This window comes from Jaculus jaculus, chromosome 5, assembly GCF_020740685.1.
Source record: "Jaculus jaculus isolate mJacJac1 chromosome 5, mJacJac1.mat.Y.cur, whole genome shotgun sequence".
NCBI lineage: Eukaryota > Metazoa > Chordata > Mammalia > Rodentia > Dipodidae > Jaculus > Jaculus jaculus.
Genome location: NC_059106.1, coordinates 2,136,632 through 2,158,930, shown reverse-complemented (window position 1 = coordinate 2,158,930; position 22,299 = coordinate 2,136,632). Strand labels below are relative to the sequence as shown.

At 42.6% G+C, this 22,299-nt stretch overlaps 1 protein-coding gene across 1 annotated transcript in view; it reads left to right on the top strand.

The window, feature by feature from the left end:
* The window catches only part of Ubxn4 (UBX domain protein 4), a 51,684-nt gene that overhangs the window by 6,447 nt on the left and 22,938 nt on the right, over window positions 1–22,299 (top strand). Inside the window, exons 2-5 of the mRNA XM_045150432.1 lie at window positions 7,815–7,917; window positions 8,971–8,999; window positions 11,125–11,243; window positions 14,297–14,471. Coding sequence (XP_045006367.1) covers window positions 7,815–7,917; window positions 8,971–8,999; window positions 11,125–11,243; window positions 14,297–14,471 — 426 coding nt within the window. The remainder of the gene's footprint in view (window positions 1–7,814; window positions 7,918–8,970; window positions 9,000–11,124; window positions 11,244–14,296; window positions 14,472–22,299) is intronic.

Sequence of the window (22,299 nt, the reverse complement as noted above, 5' to 3'; positions counted from 1 at the left end):
TTTGTTGCTCAGTATTATTTTAGATATTCGAGGTTTTTTGTGATTCCAAATGAATTTTTGGATTGTTGAATCATTACTTCTTAAAACTAGTCTCACTTTTACTTTCATGTCATTTTTTCCCTCCTATTATGCAGGTCTTGTGTAGGTGAGGTCATGAATATCTAGGCCATTTTATGTCTGGAAGACAGTATTATAAATGCCCCTTCCCTTCCTTTCCCACCATGTTTTTTATGGTGCTCCTTCAGCCTTTGAGGATATGATAGTGATGTCTCATTTAGTGCTGAACACTCCACTGTCACTTCTCAGCACTGGTGAGTTTTGAGTCTCCCCTGTAGTCACCATCATCCAAAAGGAGAAGTTTCTCTAACCAAAAGTGAGGGTAACATTAATTTATGGGTATAAACATAAGTGTATATAGGGTAGTCTGGTGAGCATAATATATCCATTTAGCTAGACAACAGATATAGTTTCCTTTTTAGGGTTTATGACCTTCTAAGCCATAGGCTTTTCATTAGAGTTTTTTCGTTGTGTTTTTTTTTTCCAGGTGGTGGGGGGAGGGCCAGGGCCTGCCAAAGTGGGAGAGAGGGAGGGAGGGATAGAGGGGGGTGGGCAAAAGTCTGGAGGGGGGGGTTCATTAGTTTTTTTTTTTTTATTTGAGAGAAAATGGGCATGCCAGGGCCTCCAGCCACTACAAAGGAACTTCAGACACATGTGCCACCTTCAGTTACATGCTTATTTTTCTGCATCTTGGGGCAGATGGACATGATAACCTGGCTGGTATGAACCCTGGCCACTGTGTCCTGAAGCTTCCCAAAAGCATCCTGCATGCCTGTATGGCTTTATGTGGGTAATGGGGAGTCAAACCTGAGTCCTTTGTCTTTGCTGGCAAGCACCTTAACCACTGAGCCATCACTCTAATCCTTCTTTAGGTTTTTAGTATCAGGCAGGAATTCTCTCCCATGGAATGGGCCTCAAGTCCAATCAGAGCAGTTGTACCATTTGGTACATTTGGCCTGGCTAGCCAGCCATAAAGCTTATAAGGTTCAGTTGCTGATTAACACCATGCATGACTTTTCTTCCCTAACAGGCTGCCTAGGTCTTCCTAACTTTTTTTTTTTTTTGGACATAGGGTCTCACTCTAGCTCAGGCTGACCTGGAATTCACTATGTAGTCTCAGGGTGGCCTTGGACTCATGGCAATCCTCCTACCTCTGCCTAGGATTAAAGGTGTGTGCCACCATGCCCAGCCTTTCTAGTATCTTGACAGCTAGTCAACAGGGAGGAGGCTTCTAGCTCAGCTCCCGCTTGATTTCTCAGTGACCTGCATTACATGCATGTGGATTCTTCAGCAATAGGGTTTTAACCATCTGGTTCTGGTGGGCAACCAAGAGACCTGGCAGTAGCTTATAATGCATCAACATTAAAGTCAACAAACAACTCACTGGAAGGTATCCTACCCCTGGCATTGAAATTTTTCTAGAATCTATGGCTTCTAGCCACCTCCACAAGATACTTCTGCCCAAACTCACTCTCTTTAAACATATATTATTGGCCGGACATGGTGGCGCACATCTTTAATCCCAGCACTCGGGAGGCAGAGGTAGGAGGATTGCCAAGTGTTCGAGGCCACCCTGAGACTCCATAGTGAATTCCAGGTCAGCCTGAGCTAGAGTGAGACCCTACCTCAAAAAAACCAAAAGAACCATATATTATTAGCCTGAAGCTATGGTGTCATGACTATGCAGTGGTTTTGTAAGGTAGGCAAAAATTTATTAATGTCAGGTACAACTGGCTACCTCCTTAAAAAAAAAATTATTTGAAAGAGAGGAAAAGGCAGAGAGAGAGGGAGAGAACAGGTATACTAGGGCTTCTAGCCACTGCAAAGGAACTCCAGATGCATGCACCACCTTGTGACTCTGGCTTACAGGGGTCCTTGTGACTTGAACCTGGGCCCTTTGGCTCTGCAGGCAAGTGCCTTAACCACTAAGCCATCTCTCCAGCCTGACTGTCTCCTTTGGTTCACATAGGACACACAGCCTTTTGAGTTTTTTTTTTCCTTAGGTTTGAAGGGCTAGATTTTTTTTTTTTTTTTTTTGGCTTTTTCAAGGTAGAGTCTCAGTCTAGCCCAGGCTGACCTAAAATTCACTAGTCTCAGGGTGTCCTTGAACTCACAGCGGTCCTCCTACCTCAGCCTCCCGGGTGCTGGAATTAAAGGTGTGCACCACCATACCTGGCTCTTGGAAGGGCTAGCTCTAAAAGAATGCAGCTAGGTATGCTTCAGAGTGTGCACTAAGTGCCTTCACCCTGGATACTGCCAATATTAACCAAGGATATAGTATTTTCTCCTAAAGTCTTAGGGCCACCTAACCTTATAGTATACTGGTAGTTAAACATGAGAAAGAGTAATGAGGAGATAGCTTAATTAAGAGCTTGCTTTGCAAGCATGAGTTCAGTCCCTAGCATCCATGTAAAAATGTATACATGGCTATAACCCTGGTACTGAGTGGGGCATAGACAGGAGGATCATTGGGGCTCCCTGGTCAGTCAATTTAACTGAAAAATGATGAGCTCCAGGTTCAGTGAGAGACTCTGTCTCAGTGAAATAAGGCTGAAGAGCAAAAGACGGAAGGTTCCTGATGCCTTCCTTTGGCTGCCTCATGTCTGCATACGCGTGCCTATACTACATACACAAGCAAATTAGATAGCTACATAAATGGATTGATGATGGATGGATGGATGGATGATGAAGCTAAAGATAGATACTGAAATAATTTGTGATTACAGTGAGATATAATCACTTTTGAGAAAGCTCTCATTGAAAATTGCTTTTGGCTTTCTACTTCCACTGGTCAAGCAGCAGCTCCTGCCACTTCAAGGCTGAGTCATGGACAGACACTGCCAGTGGGGATGAGACATTTGGGACCCTGAGCACACAGTGCAGTGTAAATGAAGGAACCAAAGCCACCAATCTCACGAAGAGTTGGGCCGTACTCCCACGCTCATGTGACGTTCCCACTTAGTTCCTTCACACAAGTGATTCTCAAGCTGAAAGATAGATTTGTTGCCTTAACCTGCTTTTCTCCCCCAGGGTTTCTAAATGTCACCACATACATTGACTTTGATAAACTGTTGGGTGGGAGCCATGTTTAGGTTACATCTTGCTTAATGGTCTCCATTGTCATATTCCATCAAACCGTTCCCTTCACTTGTGTTCCTTCTGCATGGTGAGCTTTTCTGGTACTTGGTGAGGCTTACTGCTATATTGTTTAGGACTTCCTTAAAAGTCACCTCAGAAGGTTGGAGAGATGACTCAGCGGTTAAGGCGCTTGCTTGCAAAGCCTAACAACCTGGATTCAATTCCCCAGGTCCCACATTACGCCAGCTGCACAAAGTGGTGCATCTGGAGTTCATTTGCAGCAGTTAGAGGCCCTAGTGCTTATCCTCTGTCTGTCTCTGTCTCCTTGCAAATAAATAGAACTATATAAAATTAAGCCAGGTGTTGTGGCACAGCCTTTAATCACTCAGGAAGCAGAGGTAGGAGGATCATTGTGAGTTCAAGACCACCCTTAAGTCTAGGTCAGCCTGAGCTAGAGAGAGACCCTATATTGAAAAACAACAACAGGGCTGGAGAGATGGCTTAGCGGTTAAGCGCTTGCCTGTGAAGCCTAAGAACCCCGGTTCGAGGCTCGGTTCCCCAGGTCCCGTGTTACCCGCGTCTGGAGTTCGTTTGCAGAGGCTGGAAGCCCTGGCGCGCCCATTCTCTCTCTCTCCCTCTATCTGTCTTTCTCTCTGTGTCTGTCGCTCTCAAATAAAGAAATAAAAAAAAAATTAAAAAAAAAAAAAAAGAAAAACAACAACAAAAATACCACCTCAATGAAGGCTTCTCTGACCATTACAGAGAGTTCTTGTTTTCATAGCAATTACCTATGTAACTATTGGTAGTTTCCTACTTGGATACAATTTTTTCTTTTCTAAACATTTTTAGTCAATCATTTATTAGAGACACAGAGAGAATGGGCATACCAGGGCCTCTAGCCACTGATAGCCACTGCAGACGAACTCCAGGTGCATGCGCCATCTTGTGCATCTGGCTTATGTGGAACCTGGAGAATCAAACATGGATCCCTAGACTTTGCAGGCAAGCGCCTTAACCACTAAGCCATCTCTCCAGCCCGTGGTTAAATTTTTTTTGCACAATTATATTTTATGCTCTACTGAAAATAGTGTTCTATTTGTTTTGTTTTGTTCTTTGTTCTTTTTGTTTTTAGGGCTAAGTTGATTTGGTATTTAGTATTTAAACCAAATTTCTTGAACTGTGAGATGAATTAGTGATTGAATGAATAAATGATAAAAAGGATTCTTCGCTCTTTTCAGCTTTCTGGAAGTGATTTACTAAAAACATTCCTGTCTAGCTACTTTCTAGGTTGACAGTTGGGTCATTTTATAAGAATTTACTCATCTTACCAGGTGTGGTGGTACACTCTGTGCCAGCACTTGAGAGACAGAGGTAGGAGGATCACTGTGAGTTCTAGGTTCTAGGTCAGCCTGGGCTAGAGTGAGACCCTATCTCAAAACAAACAAAACCCAGACGGGAGTGGTGTCTCAGGCCTGTAATCCCAGCACTTAGGAGGCAGAGGTAGGTGGATCACTGCAAGTTTGAGGCCACTGTGAGAGATACATAGTGAATTCCAGGTTAGCCTGGGATAGAAAGGAAGACTTTACCTTGAAAACAAACAAACAAACAAAGACTTAAAAATATTTTAATTATCTTTACAGTCTCTGCAGACACATTCAGAATTTTGCCACACTACCAGTGGTGATTCCCCCTTGTTTTCATCTTGATTGCCATGGGTTTGCTAAAGAGGTACTCTAAAAAAAAAACAAAACCACCGGCGTGGTGGTGCACGCCTTTAATCCCAGCACTGGGAGGCAGAGGTAGGAGGATCGCTCTGAGTTCAAGGCCACCCTGAGACTCCATAGTGAATTCCAGGTCAGCCTGGGATAGAGTGAGACCCTACCTCAAAAAACAAAAAACAAAAAACCCTTTATTTCTTTACATATTTTAGAAAGGTGAAGACAGAAAGAATAGGTGCACCAGGGCCACTGCAAATGAACTAACTCTAGTTGCATATGCCACCTTATGCATCTGGCTTATGTGGGTATGGGCAATCAAACCTGGTCCTAAGGCTTCCCAGGAAAAGTGCCTCAACTGCTAAGGCACCTCTCCAGTCTGAGGTGACTTCCCCCTCCCCCCTGAAGTAGGGTCTCACTCTAGCCCAGGCTAACCTGGAATTCACTATGCAGTCTCAGAGTGGCCTTGAACTCACAGTGATCCTTCTACCTCTGCCTCCTGAGTGCTGGTATTAAAGGCATGTGCCACTATGCCCAGCCTAAGGTGTTCTTTTTAAAAAAATTATTTATTTTTTGGTTTTTTAAGGTAGGGTCTCATTCTAGCTGAGGCTGACCTGGAATTCACTCTGTAGTCTCAGGGTGGCCTTGAACTCATGGTGATTGTCCTATCCCTGTCTTCCAGGTGCTGGGATTAAAGGCATGTGCCACCATGCCTGGCTGATATTAGAGAGAGAGAGAATTGGCACACCAGGGACTCAACCACTGAACTCAAATTCCGGATGCTTGTGCCACCTTGTGGGCATGTGCAACCTTGTGCTTGCCTCACCTTTGTGCTTCTGGCTAACGTGGGATCGGGAGAATCAAACATGGATCCTTAGGCTCCGCAGGCGCCTTAACCACTAAGCCATCTCTTCAGCCCAGATCTTTTTTGCCTTGAGCTGTTCATTTACTTTTTCCATGTCTAAGTTTCTCATACATTTATTCTTGATATTCTCGGTTCTCATCTCACACCCAGCATGTTCTAATGTGTGGCATTAAAGTAAAGGATTGTAGGCATGACAGTATACTGTGCTAGACATTAAATATTCATTCCAAAGAATACTAACTGAATGCTGGTTACTGACTGTACAGGTTCTGCTACAAGAATTTGACTCTTAGGAGAACAGGAAAAGCAGTCCTTGACCTTAAGAAACTTTCTTGCTGGGAAAGAAAGACAATGAACAGTAAACATGAAATCAGTATATTAGGAAGTATTAAAAGCAGAGTGGAAAAAGAATCATTAAGTTGGAATATTGTTGGTATTTGAGGAATAGAAGGGAATAGCAAAAGGAAGTGAGTTCAAAAGGTTATTTTCAGCCTGATATAGGGCTATATGAAGATAGGCCTTTTGCTTAGAAGAAAGTAGGGAACCAGTGTAGAATTTCCAGCAGAAAAAGTATAATAATCCAGCAAGTGTTAACTGGAGAACTAAAGTTCCCTTTCTTAGTTTCTTGGTGTCAGTGGTAAAAAAAAGTTTGAGAAAAATAACTAGTCAGGCACACTGTAAATACTGGCAGCTGTTGGGAGGAGAGAGATGGAAAAAGGGGAAAGAAAAAGTCATTCCTTTAGAGTTAAGAGTCCAGGAAAGCTGGTAGGCTCAGCAGTCAAGGTCAGCAAGCAGCTGCATAGGGTAGAGTCTTCAGAGAAACAGTGAGAAAACCCAGAAGGTCAGGGTAAACATGCTTAGGATTTTGGCTGGTATCCAAAGAAGAGATAGAAAGGGTTAGGGTCAGGTAATGCTTTTTGAGTTAGATCTGAGAAAAGTAGGCAAGTTTGCAGTACAGGTCTGGAAGCAAGTGTATCGAAGGAGGGGGCTTCTGTGAGTGTAAGTACGTGTCTCCTTAAGGTGATAATTATTTCTCCCATGTCCTTAACATGTCTGAGGGTGAATCAGCCTTCTGAGTGGTGGTCTTCTGGCCTAATGATTGTCCAGCTCAGTTGAATTAGCTTTTGGGGACCTTAGTATGTCTTTTTTCCCCTAATTTATTTATTTGAGAGCAACAGACAGAGGCAGAGAGAGAGAATGGGTGCACCAGGGCCTCCAGCCCCTGCAAATGAACTCCAGATGCATGCACCACCTTGTGCATCTGGCTTATGTGGGTACTGGGGGAGTCAAGCCTTAAACCGGGGTCCTTAGGCTTCACAGGCAAGCACTTAACCATTAGGCCATCTCTCCAGGCCTTTTTTTTTTTTCAAAAAATTTTTTTTGAGACAGAGAGGAGAATGGGCTGTGCCAGGGCCTCTAGTCAGTGCAAATGAACTCCAGATGCATGCGCCACCTGGGTTCCATGGAATCTGGAGAATCAAACCTGGGTCTTTAGGCTTGGCAAGCATGTGCCTTAACCGCTAAGCCATCTCTCCAGCCCTTATTATGTCTTTATACTCTCACGTTTTGGGTAGTATAGAATGACATGTCTCCACCCAGGGCCAGAGGTAGATTCAGATTCTTTTCCTTTGACCAGCAGAAGTATCCTTTCCTCAATAAACCCTAATACCTCCACACCCTCCTTTCACCAGGGAAATAGGAGGTGAGGTCTATTTTCAGTGGCCTCCAAGCCTGCTAATTCCTGCCTAGCTACTTATACTAGGGCCTACTTAGGAGGTTATTGTAGTTGTCTAGGTTACTTGGGCAGCTTGCATCAAGGTGTTGGTGGAAGTGGTAAGAAGTAGCTCATTCCTGTGTACTTTGGAGACAGAGTCAGCTGAAGTCAAAGACTAAAAGTCTTTTGTTTGTGTGATTGTGCTGTGGATGGAACCCCATGGCTGTGCATGTGCTAGCAACTGAATCACATCACCAATTCCAGAAAGATCAGTTTTTAAATTTGGTAGAAAGCAGTATTTGTAGGATTATGTTTTATTTGGAGTTCAGTTTTACAGGGAAAAAAAGAATTTGAAATCAGCAATTCCTGGCCTTCTGTTTTACAGGTGATGATGAGCAGTCCACACAGATGGCTGCAAGCTGGGAGGACGAGAAAGTGACAGAAGCATCTTCAGACAATTTTGTAGCTATTAAAATTGATACCAAAAGGTGTGCTTATGTTTTCATATTCCATTATTTATGAATATTGACACTACAGACATCTGGGGCATACTTGGAAACATAAAATCTTTTCTTTTTTTCTTCCAAGGTAGGGTCTCACTCTAGCCATGGCTGACCTGGAACTCACTCTGTAGTCCAGGGCTGACTGACCTTGAACTCACATCGATCCTCCTACTTCTGCCTTCTCAGTGCTGGGATTAAAGGCATGTGTCACACACCTGACCTAAATTTTTTTTTGTTTTAGATTTAAGAAAAAAATTTTTGTTTTTGTTTTTTTGAGATAGGGTCTCACTCTAGCTCAAGCTGACCTGGAATTCACTAAGTAGTCTCAGGGTGATCTCGAACTCATAGTGATCCTCCTAGCTCTGCCTCCCAAATGCTGGGATTAAAAGTGTACGCCACCACACCTGGCTTTGTTTCTGTTTTTTGAAGAAAGGTCTCAGTCTGGGGGTGTAGCTTTAGGGTAGAGAATTTTTTCCTTTTGTTGTATAGTCAGTTTTTGGAATCTCTTGCTATTATAGATTATTACATTATCACACACATAAGTTATCGTCACTGTATCTTCCTATTGCAGGTTAAGAGGCAGTATTAAGATGTACTTTCAGATAAGGAAGCAACAAAGGAGATACTAACTCTTGTTTTTAGCTGCCAAGTCCAGTCATCACTTTAGGTTTGTAAAAGCAAATGGTCCATTAATCTGAAAATTATAGGAAAGACTCTTGAAGTAAAATTTACCTCCTTCTTCCAGCTTATTGCAGTGACAGAAACTGATAATTTCAGAAAAATACTTGTAGCCAGGCATATGGCTCATGCCTTTAATCCTAGTACTTTAGGTAGGAAGATTGCTATGAGTTCAAAGCCAGCTTGGCCTAGCAGAGTAAGTTCCAGTGAGTCTGTGGTAGAGTGAGACTCTGCCTCAACAAAACACTAGAAAGAAAAGAAAATTACTTGTGGTTGGTGTAGTAAATTCTACAAAAGCATTTTAGTATTTCGGAAGGAGTTGAATTTATCTGATTTTTTTTCTTTAACTTTATTTTACAGTGAAGCCTGCCTACAATTTTCACAAATCTGTATCCTTTCAATGAAGAGTTGGTTTTATATGTATTTGTTACTTATTTAACTCTTTTTGCTATCTTGTAAATATAGGGATTATTTTTATTTAGAAAATCTTAAATTTAGCTGGCCATGGTGGTAAAGGTGTGTACCTTTCATCCCAGCACTGGGGAGGCAGAGGCAGGAGGATTGCCGTGAGTTCAAGGCCACTCTGAGACTATGTAGTGTCATGGGGCTAAAGTAAAACATTACATTTTTTTTTTAAAGATTCTTTTTTTTTTTAAATTTATTTATTTGAGAGTGGACACAGAGAGAAAGACAGATAGAGGGAGAGAGAGAGAGAATGGGCGTGCCAGGGCTTCCAGCCTCTGCAAACGAACTCCAGACGCATGCGCCCCCTTGTGCATCTGGCTAACGTGGGACCTGGGGAACTGAGCCTTGAACCGGGGTCCTTAGGCTTCACAGGCAAGCGCTTAACCGCTAAGCCATCTCTCTAGCCCAAAACATTACATTTTTTAAAAAAACAGGAGGAGGTTGGAAAGATGGCTAAGAGGTTAACGTGCTTGTCTGCAAAGCCAAAGGAGCCAAGTTCAATTCCCTAGGACCCACGTAAGCCAGCTGTACAAGGGGTGTATGCATCTGGAGTTCATTTGCAGTGGCTAAAGGCTCTGGCATGCCCATTTCCTATCTGTCCCCTCCAAAATAAATAAAAAATAAAATAAAAAAAGGTTAAAAGAAACAAAAAAAAATCTTGGATTATTTGTGAAAACTTCATGTTACCTATTATTGTTTGAGCTAATACTACATTGTAGCCAATGAGAAAGTAGGTCTTTTTGAAAAATACTTTATTTGTTTGAGAGAGAGAAAGTGGCTGGTAGAGAGAGAGAATGGGTGCACAAGGGCCTGTAGCTACTACAGAGGAACTCCTGACTCGTGCACCACTTGTGCATCTGGCTTACGTGGGTACTGGAGAATTTAATGGGTCCTTAGGCTTTGCAGGCAAGCGCCTTAACCACTAAGCCATCTCTCCAGCCTGGTGGGTTTTTTTGGTTTGTTTGTTTTTGTTTTTTTGAAGAAAGCCCAACGGACTGGTCTTTTTTTTTAATATAGGGGAGAGAGAGAAGTGGCACGCTAGAGCCTCCACCCACTGCAGTTGAACTCCAGATGTGTGAACTGTCTTGTGCACATATGCAGCCTTGCACACTTGTGTTACCTTGTGCATCTGGCTTACATGGGACCTGGATAGTCAAACATGAGTCCTTAGGCTTCGCAGGCAAGCACATTAACTGCTAAGCCATCTCTCCACCTGTTTTTTTTATTGTTGTTTATTTGTTTGTTTGATTTTTTTATGTGACTATGTAAATAACAAATTAAAACAGTTTTGTTGGATGGATGGAAAAGAAAGTTCTGACCGGGCATGATGGTGCACGCCTTTAATCCCAGCACTTGGGAGGCAGAGGTAGGAGGATTGCTGTGATTTCGAGGCCACCATAAGACAACATAGTGAATTTCAAGTCAGCCTGGGCTAGAGTGAGACCCTACCTTGGAAAAACCAAAAAAGAAGTTCTGCTGGGCATGGTGACACACGCCTTTAATTGTAGCACTCAGTAGGCAGAGGTAGGAGGATCACTGTGAGTTCCAGGCCACCCTGACACTACATAGTGAATTCCAGGTCAGCCTGGGCCAGAGAGAGACCCTACCTTGAAAAAAAAAAAAAAAGTAGTAGTTCTGGTAGAGAATATGATATATGCTCTTCACTTGGACATTTGCTGTCCAAACCATAAATCATTTTGCACATCATGTGCACCTGAGGCATAATTTGGTAGTTGAAATTACAAACATCTTACCAGGTTGGATTGTATTACTGTATAAAACCTTTTTTTTTAAAAATTATTTTTAAAGTTTTTATTTATTTATTTGAGAGCGACAGACACAGAGAGAAAGACAGATGGAGGGAGAGAGAGAGAATGGGTGCGCCAGGGCTATAAAACCTTTTTTAATGTAGTCTCAGGGTGGCCTCAAACTCAGCACTCCTCCTATCTCTGCCTCCTGAGTGCTGGGATTACAGGCATGTGCCATCACGCCTGGTTTGTATAAGCCCTTTTGTTTCATATGAGTTATTTACTTAATTCAGCTGTGTAGATCCTGTAGTTTGTGTTCCTTCCAGTTTCTTTATTGGAGACAATGGAATCCCTTTGGAAGTAATAGCAGGAAGTATTGCTGCAGATGAACTTGTCACAAGAATTCACAAAGTCCGACAGGTGAGAATGAACCAGAACTGCTCTTTACATAAATGGGTGAAAATGATCTACCAATAATTTGACATTATGATATTTTTAGAGCCTTTCTGTATATGCAGGAAACTTCTATGCCTGAAATGTTTTCTTATTTTGTTCTTTTTCAAAAAATATTTCATATTTATTTATTTGATAGAGAAGGAGGGGGGGGGGAGAGAGAGAATGGGCTTGTCAGGGCCTCTGGCCACTGTAAACAAACTCCAGACGCATGTGCCCCCTTTTGCAGCTGGCTTAGTCAGATGCACAAGGGGGTGCAAGTGTCTGGAGTTTGTTTTCAGTGGCTGGAGGTACTGGTGCACTCACTCTCTTTTTTTTTTTTTAATTTTTATTTATTTATTTGACAGTGACAGAGGAAGAGGCAGAAAGAGAGAGAGAGAATGGGCACCCCAGGGCCTCCAGCCACTGCAAATGAACTCCAGACGCGTGCACCCCCTTGTGCATTTGGCTAATGTGGGTCCTGGAGAATTGAGCCTCGAACTGGGGTCCTCAGGCTTCACATGCAAGCATTTAACCACTAAGCCATCTCTCCAGCCCTCATTCTTTTTTTTTTTCTCTCTCTCCTTTCTCTGTCTAATAAGTAAAATATTTTTAAAAAATGAACTCCAGACGCATGTGCAACTTTATGCATTTGGCTTATGTGGGTATTGGGGAATCGAACCAGGGTGCTTAGGCTTTGCAGGCAAGTGCCTTACTTGCTAAGCCATCTTTCTAGCCCCTTGTTCTTTGTTTTTTAATATAATTTTATTTATCTATTTGCAAGTACAGAGATAGAATGTGATAGGGCCTAGTGCCACTGCTAAGGAACTTCAGATGTATCTGCCACTTTGTGCATCTGGCTTTACGTGTGTATTGGGAAATCAAACCCAAGCCCTTTAGGCTTTGCAAGCAAGAGCCTTAACCACTGAGCTATCTCTCCAGCCCTTATTTTGTTCTTTTGAGATAGTCTCATTGTGTTTCCCAGGGTAGCTTCAGTGATCCTCTTGCCTCAGCCTTTCAAGTAGCTGTGGCTATAGGCATAAAATAGCATACTCGGCTACCTGGACTGGTTGTAAAAATAGCATTTTGAGGCTGGAAAGATGGCTCAGGGGTTAAGCCACTGCCTGCAAAGCCTACAACTCAGGTTTAATTCCCCAGTGTTCATGTAAAGCCAGATGCACAAAATGGCATGCATTTGGGAGGCTGAGATAAGATTGCCATGTGTTCAGGCCAGCCTGAAACTACAGAGTGAGTTCTAGGTAAGCCTAGGCTGGAGTGAGACCCTGCCTCAAAAAAAAAAGCACATTATGAAGTTGAATTTGTTAGCACAGATGTGGAATCCTGTATTTGGGAAATGGAAGTAGGATCAGGAGTTCTAGGTTACCTTATTTATTTATTTGAAAGAACGGGAGATAGCTAACGGGTGTGTTATGGCCTCTAGCCGCTGCAAAGGAACTCCAGATGCATGCACTGCCTTGTGTATCTGACTTATGTGGCCTTAACCACTAAGCCATCTCTCCAGGTCAACCTTTTTAAATAAATAAATAAATATATATATATATATATATTTTTTTTTTGTTTTGTTTTGTTTTTGTTTTTGTTTTTGTTTTTTTTTTTTTGAGGAGTCTCACTCTAGCCCCAGGCTGGCCTGGAACTCACTCTACATTCTTCGGGTGGCCTCTAACTCAAAGTGATCCTCCTACCTCTGCCTCCTGAGTGCTGAGATTAAGGGGGCTCCTCTTTTTAAGTATTTATTTTTTTGAGAAAGAGATAGAGATAGAGAATGGGCCCACCAGGGCCTCTTGCCACAGCAAAGAAACTGTAGCTATATGTGCCACTTTGTGCATCTGGCTTCCATGGGTCCTTTGGCTTTGCAGGAAAGTGCCTTAACCCCTAAGCCATCTCTCCAGCCCACTCCCCCCACTTTTTTTTTTTTTTTTTTTGAGGCAGGGCCTAACTCTAGCCCAGACTGACCTGGAACTTACTCTATAGTCCCCAGGCTGGCCTTGAATTCACAGTACTCCTCTTAACCTCTGCCTCCCAAGTGCTGGGATTAAAGACATGGGCCACCAAGCCTAGCAAGGTTACCTTCTTATCTGAGCCAGCCTCTTAGGCCAAACAGTGTCTAGCCCTCCTGCACTCTCCAACTATCTCTCTGGGCTCTATGTAGCAAACCAAATTATTGCTTTGTAGCCTGTGTATATTCTTTAATCCCAGGTCCCTGGAGTAGTTGAGTTTTTAATAAATTCTCTCAAGGTGATGCCTAGCTGCTGCCATTAAAGTCATCAGAGTGGGACAAGATGAGCTGTCTCTCCACAGCTGACCTGTCCATCAGAAGAATTATTGTCTGAACTCCTTCAACTGGATTTGAGGATCATTAAGAGCTGAGGACTTAGCCGGGCATGGTGACACAGAGGTAGGAGGATTGCTGTGAGTTTGAGGCCACCCTGAGACTATGTAGTGAATTCCAGGTCAGCCTGGGCTGGAGCGAGACCCTGCCTTGAAAAACAAAACAAAACAAAACAAAAAATAGCTGAGGGCTTGTCCTGAGAGTAGGACTGCCTGGCTTTTGTCTGACTTACCTTTAGGGAGTGGTTTCTGAGTCTTTCCCTGCCCTACCAGGGAACTCAGTAATCTGATTTTAAGTCTTTTTATGGGCTGAGGTTGTTGTCAGGGTGAAGTATTTACAAGGCCCTGAATTCAATCCCTCAGTACAGAAAAAAAAAAAAAAAAATTAGGCTCATTTCACCTTGCATTATTATGTCATTAGGATTATACTACTTTTTTTGTTTGTTTCATGGCAGGGTCTTACTGTAACTGAGGCTGACCTGGAACTTACTCTGTAGTCCCAGGCTGAACTTGAACTCAGCCTCCCAAGTGCTGAGGTTAAAGACATGCACTACATGGCCAGCTGGATTATACATTATAGTTTTGTTTGCTTTTGAGTATATACATTGACTACTCACATTTTGGTCTCATCTGCCATCTCATCTAGATGGCTAGATTCCCACATGTTAAATTTCAATTTGTTTTCTACCTAGATGCACTTATCAAAGGGTGAAATATCAGGGACAAATGGCAGCCAGTCAGAAAGTTCATTGTCCACGCCATCTGCCTCATTTGAACCTAATGACTCTTGTGAAAACGCTCAGTCCAGAAGAACAGAGCTTTGTGGGACTCCTTCTACTTCTGATAGGAAGTCAGATGCTGCAACAGGTAACTTTGCATACAGTGGCAATATGCCTTTGCTTCTCATTGAAGGATATGGATCAATCTTACTCCAGCATCTGGAGTAATACCCTGATAAACCCATCCCTAGTTGGAAGTGTTAAGTCAAAGGGCTGGAGACATAGCTTAGTGTGTGTATACTACTAAGATCCACATAGTGGGTCTATGCTTGCCTAGGATGCATGAAGCTCTGGGTTCAAACTCCAGGAGTTGATGAACTGGGCATGGTGATGTGTACCCGAAGTCCTAGCACTTCTGAGTTGGAGGCAGGAGGAGCAAAAAAGTTCAGGGTCATCATTTAAGACACTTAATTTACCAAACACCTCAGCAACACAGTGTACTGTTTACCCTCATCATGATCATGTGGTTGACTGGGAGCTATGGATCAATGCTGTTGTCCAACATAGAAAGAGAATGTTGTGCTATATATTGTTAGCCTAGGAAAAGATCAAACTTAAAACCATGGTTTCTCTTGAATGCATGTGCTTTCACAGCATCACAAAGCTGAAGAGCTGGGCAAGGTAGCACATGCCTTTAATCCTAGCACTCAGGAGGCAGAGGTAGGAGGATGGCTGTGAGTTTGAGGCTACCCTGAGGCTACATAGTTAATTCCAGGTCAGGTCAGCCTGGGCCAGAGTGAGACCCTACCTAGAATAACCAAAAAAAAAAAAAATTAAAAAAATAATATTGAGATGGGGAGGTAATACGATGGAGAATGGAATTTCAAAGGGGAAAGTGTCGGCGGGGGGAGGTAGGAGGGAATTACCATGGGATATTTTTTTATAATCATGGAAAATGTTAATAAAAATTAAAAAAAAAAAATTTTACAGCCTGAGCCAGAGTGAGACCCTACCTCGAAAAACCAAAAAAAAAAAAAAAAAAGAAAGAAAGAAAGAAAGAAAAAAATTTTTTCAAAAGATTCTAGAACTGTGGGACAGCACAGATAGGGGTTTGGAGTGAATATATATGGAAGTAACATTTTAATTGAGATCTTACTGGCCAGAAGGTACTAGCCATGTGACAATCTAGATAAAGGATGGTCTAAGGTAGATGGAGGGAAGGGCCAGGTCCCAGGCCCTATGAGACGAACAAATTGGGTGAACTTAAAATTCAGAAAGAAAGCCGGGTATGGTGGCCACACTTTTAATCCCAGCACTCGGGAGGCAGAAGTAGGAGGATTGCTGTGAGTTCAAGGCCACCCTGAGTCTACATAGTGAGTTCCAGGTCAGCCTGAGCTAGAGTGAGACCCTACCTCGAAAAGCCAAAAAAAAAAAAATCAGAAAGAACCAGCAAAGAAAAGCATGTTGGGAAGGAGTGAAAGAATTAGTACCAATGCTCATCATATAACACCGACACTATGAACTGGTAAGGAGAAGCCACTGTGACCTTTCTTGCTGCAAGAAGGCTGCCTGGGAGAGGTGCGACTTCAACTGGAGGGAAATAAAGAAGAGGATTTGGATCAATTGAGAAGTTAAGAAAAAACACTAAAAAAAAAAAGCAAAACTTGGGCTGAAGAGATGGCTTAGAGGTTAAGGTGCTTGCCTGTGAAGCCCAAGGACCCAGGTTCCATTCCCCAGTACCCATATAAGCCAGATGCAGAGGGTGGTGCCTATGTCTGGAGTTTGTTTGCAGTGGCTGAAGGCCCTGGTGTACCCATTCACTTTCTCTCTGTCTGCCTCTCTCTCTCTCAAATAAAGAAATAAATAATTTTTAAATTAAAAAAATTAAATTTCAAAAAGTCTGAGTGTGGTAGCTCAGGGTCCACTGTGGAAGAGGTGGCAGAAAGAATATAAGAGCCAAATGAAAGGTAGGACTCCTTACAATGTGTTCCTCCAGACACAAAATGGATATCCATGACCTCGCAGTGCCTGTCACTACCTACATAAGACCATCATAATAATAGGAAGAAAGATCATGACATCAAAATGAGAGAGAGCAGGGCATGGTGGTGCACGCCTTTAATCCCAGCACTTGGGATAACCTTGAGTTGGAGGCCACCCTGAGACTTCATAGTGAATTCCAGGTCAGCCTGGGCTACAGTGATACCCTATCTTGGAAAACCAAAAAAAAAAAAAAAATTCTTTAAAAATATTTTAAATTAATTTTATCATCATTATTATTATTTTTGAGGTAGAGTCTCGCTCTAGCCCAGGCTGACCTGGAATTCACTATGGAGTCTCAGGGTGACCTCGAACTCACGGCAATGCTCCTACCTCTGCCTCCCCCAAGTGCTGGGATTACAGGCATGTGCCACCATGCCCGGCTTAATTTTATTATATTTTACAAGTAGAGAAAGAGTAGAGAGAGGGGGTGAGGATGGGAGGGAAGATGAGCATGCCAAGGTCTACTACCACTGCATACATACTCCAGATGCATGCACTACTTTGTGCATCTGGCTTTACATGGGTACCGGGGATTCAAACCTGTGCTATCAGGCTTGCAAACAAGCACTTTAACTGCTAAGCAATCTCTCTAACCACTAGAATAATTTTTTACATTTTTCTGAAAATTGTCATTTCTACAATTGTTCATTCCTTTTTAAAATTAAGTGTTTCTGTCTAGTATAATTTTCCTTCACTACAGGTCTATTGTTTTTTGTTGTTGTCGTTGTTTTCAAGGTAGAGTCTCACTCTAGCGCAGGTTGACCTGGAATTCACTATGTAGTCTCAGGGTGACCTCAAACCCACAGCGATCCTCCTGTCTCTGCCTCCATAGTACTATGATTTTAATTTATTTTTATTGACAACTTCAATAATTGTAAATAATAGCCCATGGTAATTCCCTCACTCCCCCACTTTCCCCTTTGAAACTCCACTCGCCAACAACCCCACCCAGTCTCTCTCTTATTTATTTATTTATTTATTTATTTATTTATTTATTTATTTATTTCGGTTTTTCGAGGTAGGGTCTCACTTTAGCCCAGACTGACCTAGAATTTACTCTGTAGTCTCAGGGTGGCCTCGAACTCACTGATTCTTCTACCTCTGCCTCCTGAGTGCTGGGATTAAAGACGTGTGTCACCATACCCTGCTCTCTTATTTTGATGTCATGGTCTTTTCTTCCAATTATGATGGTCTTGTGTAGGTAGTGACAGGCATTGCAAGGTCATGGATATCCAGGCCATTTTGTGTCTGGAGGAGCATGTTGTAAGGAGTCCTACCCTTCCTTTGGCTCTTACATTCTTTCTGCCACCTCTTCCACAGTGGACCCTTGGAAGGTGTGATAGAGATAGTGCACTGCTGAGCACTCTTCTGTCATTTCTCAGCACCATGGTGCCTTCTGAATCATCCCAAGGACACTGCCATCTGAAAAGACAAGGTTCTCTAACCAAAAGTAAGAGTAGCATTAATATATGGGTATGAACATTAAGAGACATGCTTACTGGGCAGTGTGGTGAGCATAATATATATATTTAGTCAGATACCAGCAGACATTTTTGTAATTTTAAATATTTTATTTACTTATTTGCAAGGAGAGAGAGCACACTTGAGAGTGAGAACAGGAATGGGCGCACCAGGGCCTCTTGCTGCTGCAAACTCCAGATGCATGTGCCATTTGTGTATCTGACTTTATGTGGGTATTGGGGAGTCAAACCCAGGCTGGCAGGTTTTGCAAGCACCTTAAACTGCTAAGCCATTTCCCAAGTACCTAGTATTTTTGGCTTTTTAAATTTTTGTTTATCTTAATTTATTTATTAGTAACAGAAAGAGACAAAGAGAGAGAGAGAGAGAAAGAATGGGTACATCAGGGCCTCTAGCCACTGCAAATGAATTCCAGACTCATGCATCTGGCTTATGTGGGTACTGGGGAATCTAGCTTCAAACCAGGGTGCTTAAGCTTCACAGGCAAGCGCTTAACCACTAAGCCATCTCCAGCCCCTTTTGGCTTTTTAAAAAAAAAAATTATTTTACTATTGAAGCTAGCATACAGAAATTTGGATATTACTATATGATTCATTCTTCTTTTTGGGGGGGTGGGCTTTTTGAGGTAGGGTCTTACTCTAGCTCAGGCTGACCTGGAATTCATGATGTAGTCTCAGGGTGGCCTTGGACTCACAGTGATCCTCCTACCTCTGCCTCTCAAGTGCTGGGATTAAAGGTGTGCGCTACCACTCCCAGCTCTGGCATTTTAAAATATAATTTGTTTTAGTTGGTTCTCATTCTCCTTCATCTTCCTCTACTTTCTCAAATTCTGCTCTTTCCCCATAAATATCTTTCCCAGTTCTGTTTACATGCACCCTCACCCCTCTTCCTATTCATCTGTTTTTTAAAATTTTTTTTGGTTTATTTTTATTTATTTATTTGAGAGTCACAGACACACAGAAAGAGACAGAGAGAGAGAGAGACAGAGGGAGAGAATGGGCACGCCAGGGCTCCAGCCACTGCAAACAAACTCCAGACGCCTGCGCCCCCTTGTACATCTGGCTAATGTGGGTCCTGCTCGAACCGGGTTCCTTAGGGTTCACAGGCAAGCGCTTAACTGCTAAGCCATCTCTCCAACCCCTATTCATCTCTTATATTCAGTCTTGGTTACCATTCTATCTTTATAGGTTTTATCCACATTTGCCCCTATATAGACATACTTAGACATATTACAAGCTAGCATCCACATATCAGAAAGAGAACATGTGGTTTTAGCTTTCTGAGTTTGTATAACTTCACTGATATAATTCTTTCTAGGTCCATTCATTTTAGTGCACATTTCATAATTTCATTTTTCCTTAGTGATAAATAGAATTCCATTATGTATATCCACCATATTTTCATTATATAGCTGTTGAAGGGCATTGAGACTGATTCCATTTCTTAGCTATTGTAAATAGAGCAACAGTAAACATGGTTGTGCATATATCTGTGTAGTAGAGTGTGGAGCTCTTAGTGTATATGCCCAGGAATGGTATAACTAGGTTATATGGAAGCTCTATTTTTTTTTTTTTTCGAGGTAGGGTTTCACTGTAGCCCAGGCTGACTTGCTGGAATTCACTAGGTTGTCTTATGGTAGCCTCGAACTCTCAGAGATCCTCCTACCTCTGCTTTCTTGAGTGCTGGGATTGAAGGCATGAGCCACTACCCCCAGCTATTGTTTTTTGATTTTGTTTTTTTTGTTTTTTCAAGGTAGGGTTTCTCCCTAGTCCAGGCTGACCTGGAATTCACTATGTAGTCTCAGGTTGGCCTTGAACACATGGTGATCCTCCTACCTCTGCCTCCCGAGTGCTGGGATTAAAGGCATGTGCCACCACGCCTGGTATTTATTTATTTATTTATTAAATTTTGAGGCAAGTGTAACAGACTGCCCTTTTTTTTTTTTTTTTTTTTTTTGTGTGTGTGTGTGTGAGAGAGAGAGAGAGAGAGAAAGAATTGGTATGCCAGGGCCTCTAGCCACTGTAGTCGAACTCCAGATGTGTGTGCCACCTTGTGCACACGTGTGACCTTGCACATGCATCACCTTGTGCGTCTGGCTTATGTGGGATCTAGGTAGTCAGACATGGGTCTTTAGGCTTTGCAGGTAATCACCTTAACTGCTAAGCTATCTCTTAAGCCCTGTTATTCTTTATTTTTAGATTTATTTATTTTAATTATTTGCAAGCAGAGAGAGAGAGAGAATGAATGAGAATGCGTTGCATGTGCCAGGGGATGTAGCCACTGCAAACAAACTCCAGACGCATGTGCCACCTTGTGCATCTGGCTTTATGTGGGGACCGGGGAATCAAACTTGGGTTGTTAGTCTTTGCAGGCAAGTGCCTTTACTCCTGAGCCATCTCTCCAGCCTTACACATTTTTTTTTATTTTATGTTAATTTATTTGTTTATTTGTGAGAGAGAGAGGCAAATAGAATGGGTGTACCAGGGCCTCCAGCCACTGCAAACAAACTCCAGATGCATGCACTACCTTGTGAATCTGGCCTACATGGGTACATTAGGCTTCGCAGGCATGTACCTTAACCACTAGGCCATCTCTCTAGCCCTTTATTTTATTTTTTAATGTTTAATATTTAATTTTTTTTATTTGACAGAGAGAGAGAGAGAATGGGTGTGCCAGGGCCTCCAACCTCTGCAGAAGAATTCCAGATGTGAGCTCCCTCTTGTGCATCTGGCTAACGTGGGTCTTGGGGAATCAAACCTGGGTCCTTTGGCTTTGCAGGCAAACGTCTTGTTAACCGCTAAGCCATCCCTCCAGCCCTATATATTTTTTTGTTTTTTTTGAGGTAGGGTCTCACTGTAGCTCAGGGTCTCCTGGAATTCACTATGTAGTCTTAGGGTGGCCTCGAACTCACGGTGATCCTCCTGCCTCTGCCTTCTGAGTGCTGGGATTAAAGGCGTGTGCCACCATGCCCGGCCTTTATTATTTTTTAATATTTTAGTTTTATTCATTAATTTGAGAGAGAAAGAGAAGATAGAGAAAGGATAAGCACAAAAGAGCCTCTACCCACTCCAGATGCCACCATGTGCATCTGCCTTACATGGGTACTGGGGAATCAAACCTGGGTCCTTAGGATTTGCAGGCAAGTGCCTTAAAAACTAAGCCATCTCTCCAGCCTTCCTGCTCTATTCTTTTTTTGTTTTGTTTTGTTTTTGAGGTAGTGTCTCACTGTAGCTCAGGCTGACCTGGAATTCACTGTGTAGTCTCAGGGTGGCCTTGAACTCATGGCGATCCTCCTACCTCTGCTTCTCAAGTGCTGGGATTAAAGGCATGCGCCACCATGCCTGGTATCTTGCTTTATTCTTTTTTTTTGTTTTTTTGAGGTAGGGTCTCATTCTAGCCCAGGCTGACCTGGAATTCACTATGGAATTTCAGGGTGGCCTTGAACTCACGGTGATCCTCCTACCTCTTCTTCCCCGAATGCTGGGAATAAAGGTGTGCACCACCATGCCCAGCCAATTTTTTTTTTTATTATTAACAACTTCCGTGATTATAAAAAATATCCTATGGTAATACCCTCCCTTCCCCCACTTTCCCCTTTGAAACTCCATTCTCTATCATATCTCCTCCCCCTCTCAATCAGTCTCTTATTTTGATGTCATGATCTTTTCCTCCTATTATGGTGGTCTTGTGTAGGTAGTGTCAGGCACTGTGAGGTCATGGATGTCCAGGCCATTTTGCGTCTGGGGGGAGCACGTTGTAAGGAGTCCTACCCTTCCTTTGGCTCTTACATTCTTTCTACCACCTCTTCTGCAATAGACCCTGAGCCTTGGAAGGTATGATAGAGATATTGCAGTATTGAGCACTCCAGTCATTTCTTTCCAGCACTATGATGCCTTCTGCATCCTGCTCTATTCTTAATGGAACTATATAGTGTTTAAGAAACAAGAGCTGGGGCTGGAGGGTTGGCTTAGCAATTAAGGCATTTGCATGCAAAGCCAAAGGACCCAGGTTCAATTCCCCAGGATCTTCGTAAGCCAGATGTACAAGGTGGTACATGCATCTGGAGTTTGCAGTGGCTAGAGGCTCTGGTATGCCCATTCTCTCTCTGTCCTTCTTGATCTCTGTCAAATAAATAAATAAAAATAAATAAAAGAAGAGTAGCAAATGATTTTATACCTTTTACCCAAGAGATTTGTGCCTTTTAAAAATTATACTAGGAGCCAGGCGTGGTGGCGCACACATTTAATCCCAGCACTCGGGAAGCAGAGGTAGGAGGATTGCCATGAGTTCAAGGCCACCCTGAGATTCCATAGTGAATTCCAGGTCAGCCTGGGCTAGAGTGAGATCCTACCTTGAAAAATCAAAAAACCAAAAAAAAAAATTATACTAGGACTGGATAAATGGCTTAGTGGTTAAGGTGATTGCCTGCAAAAGCCTAAGGACTCAGGCTTGAT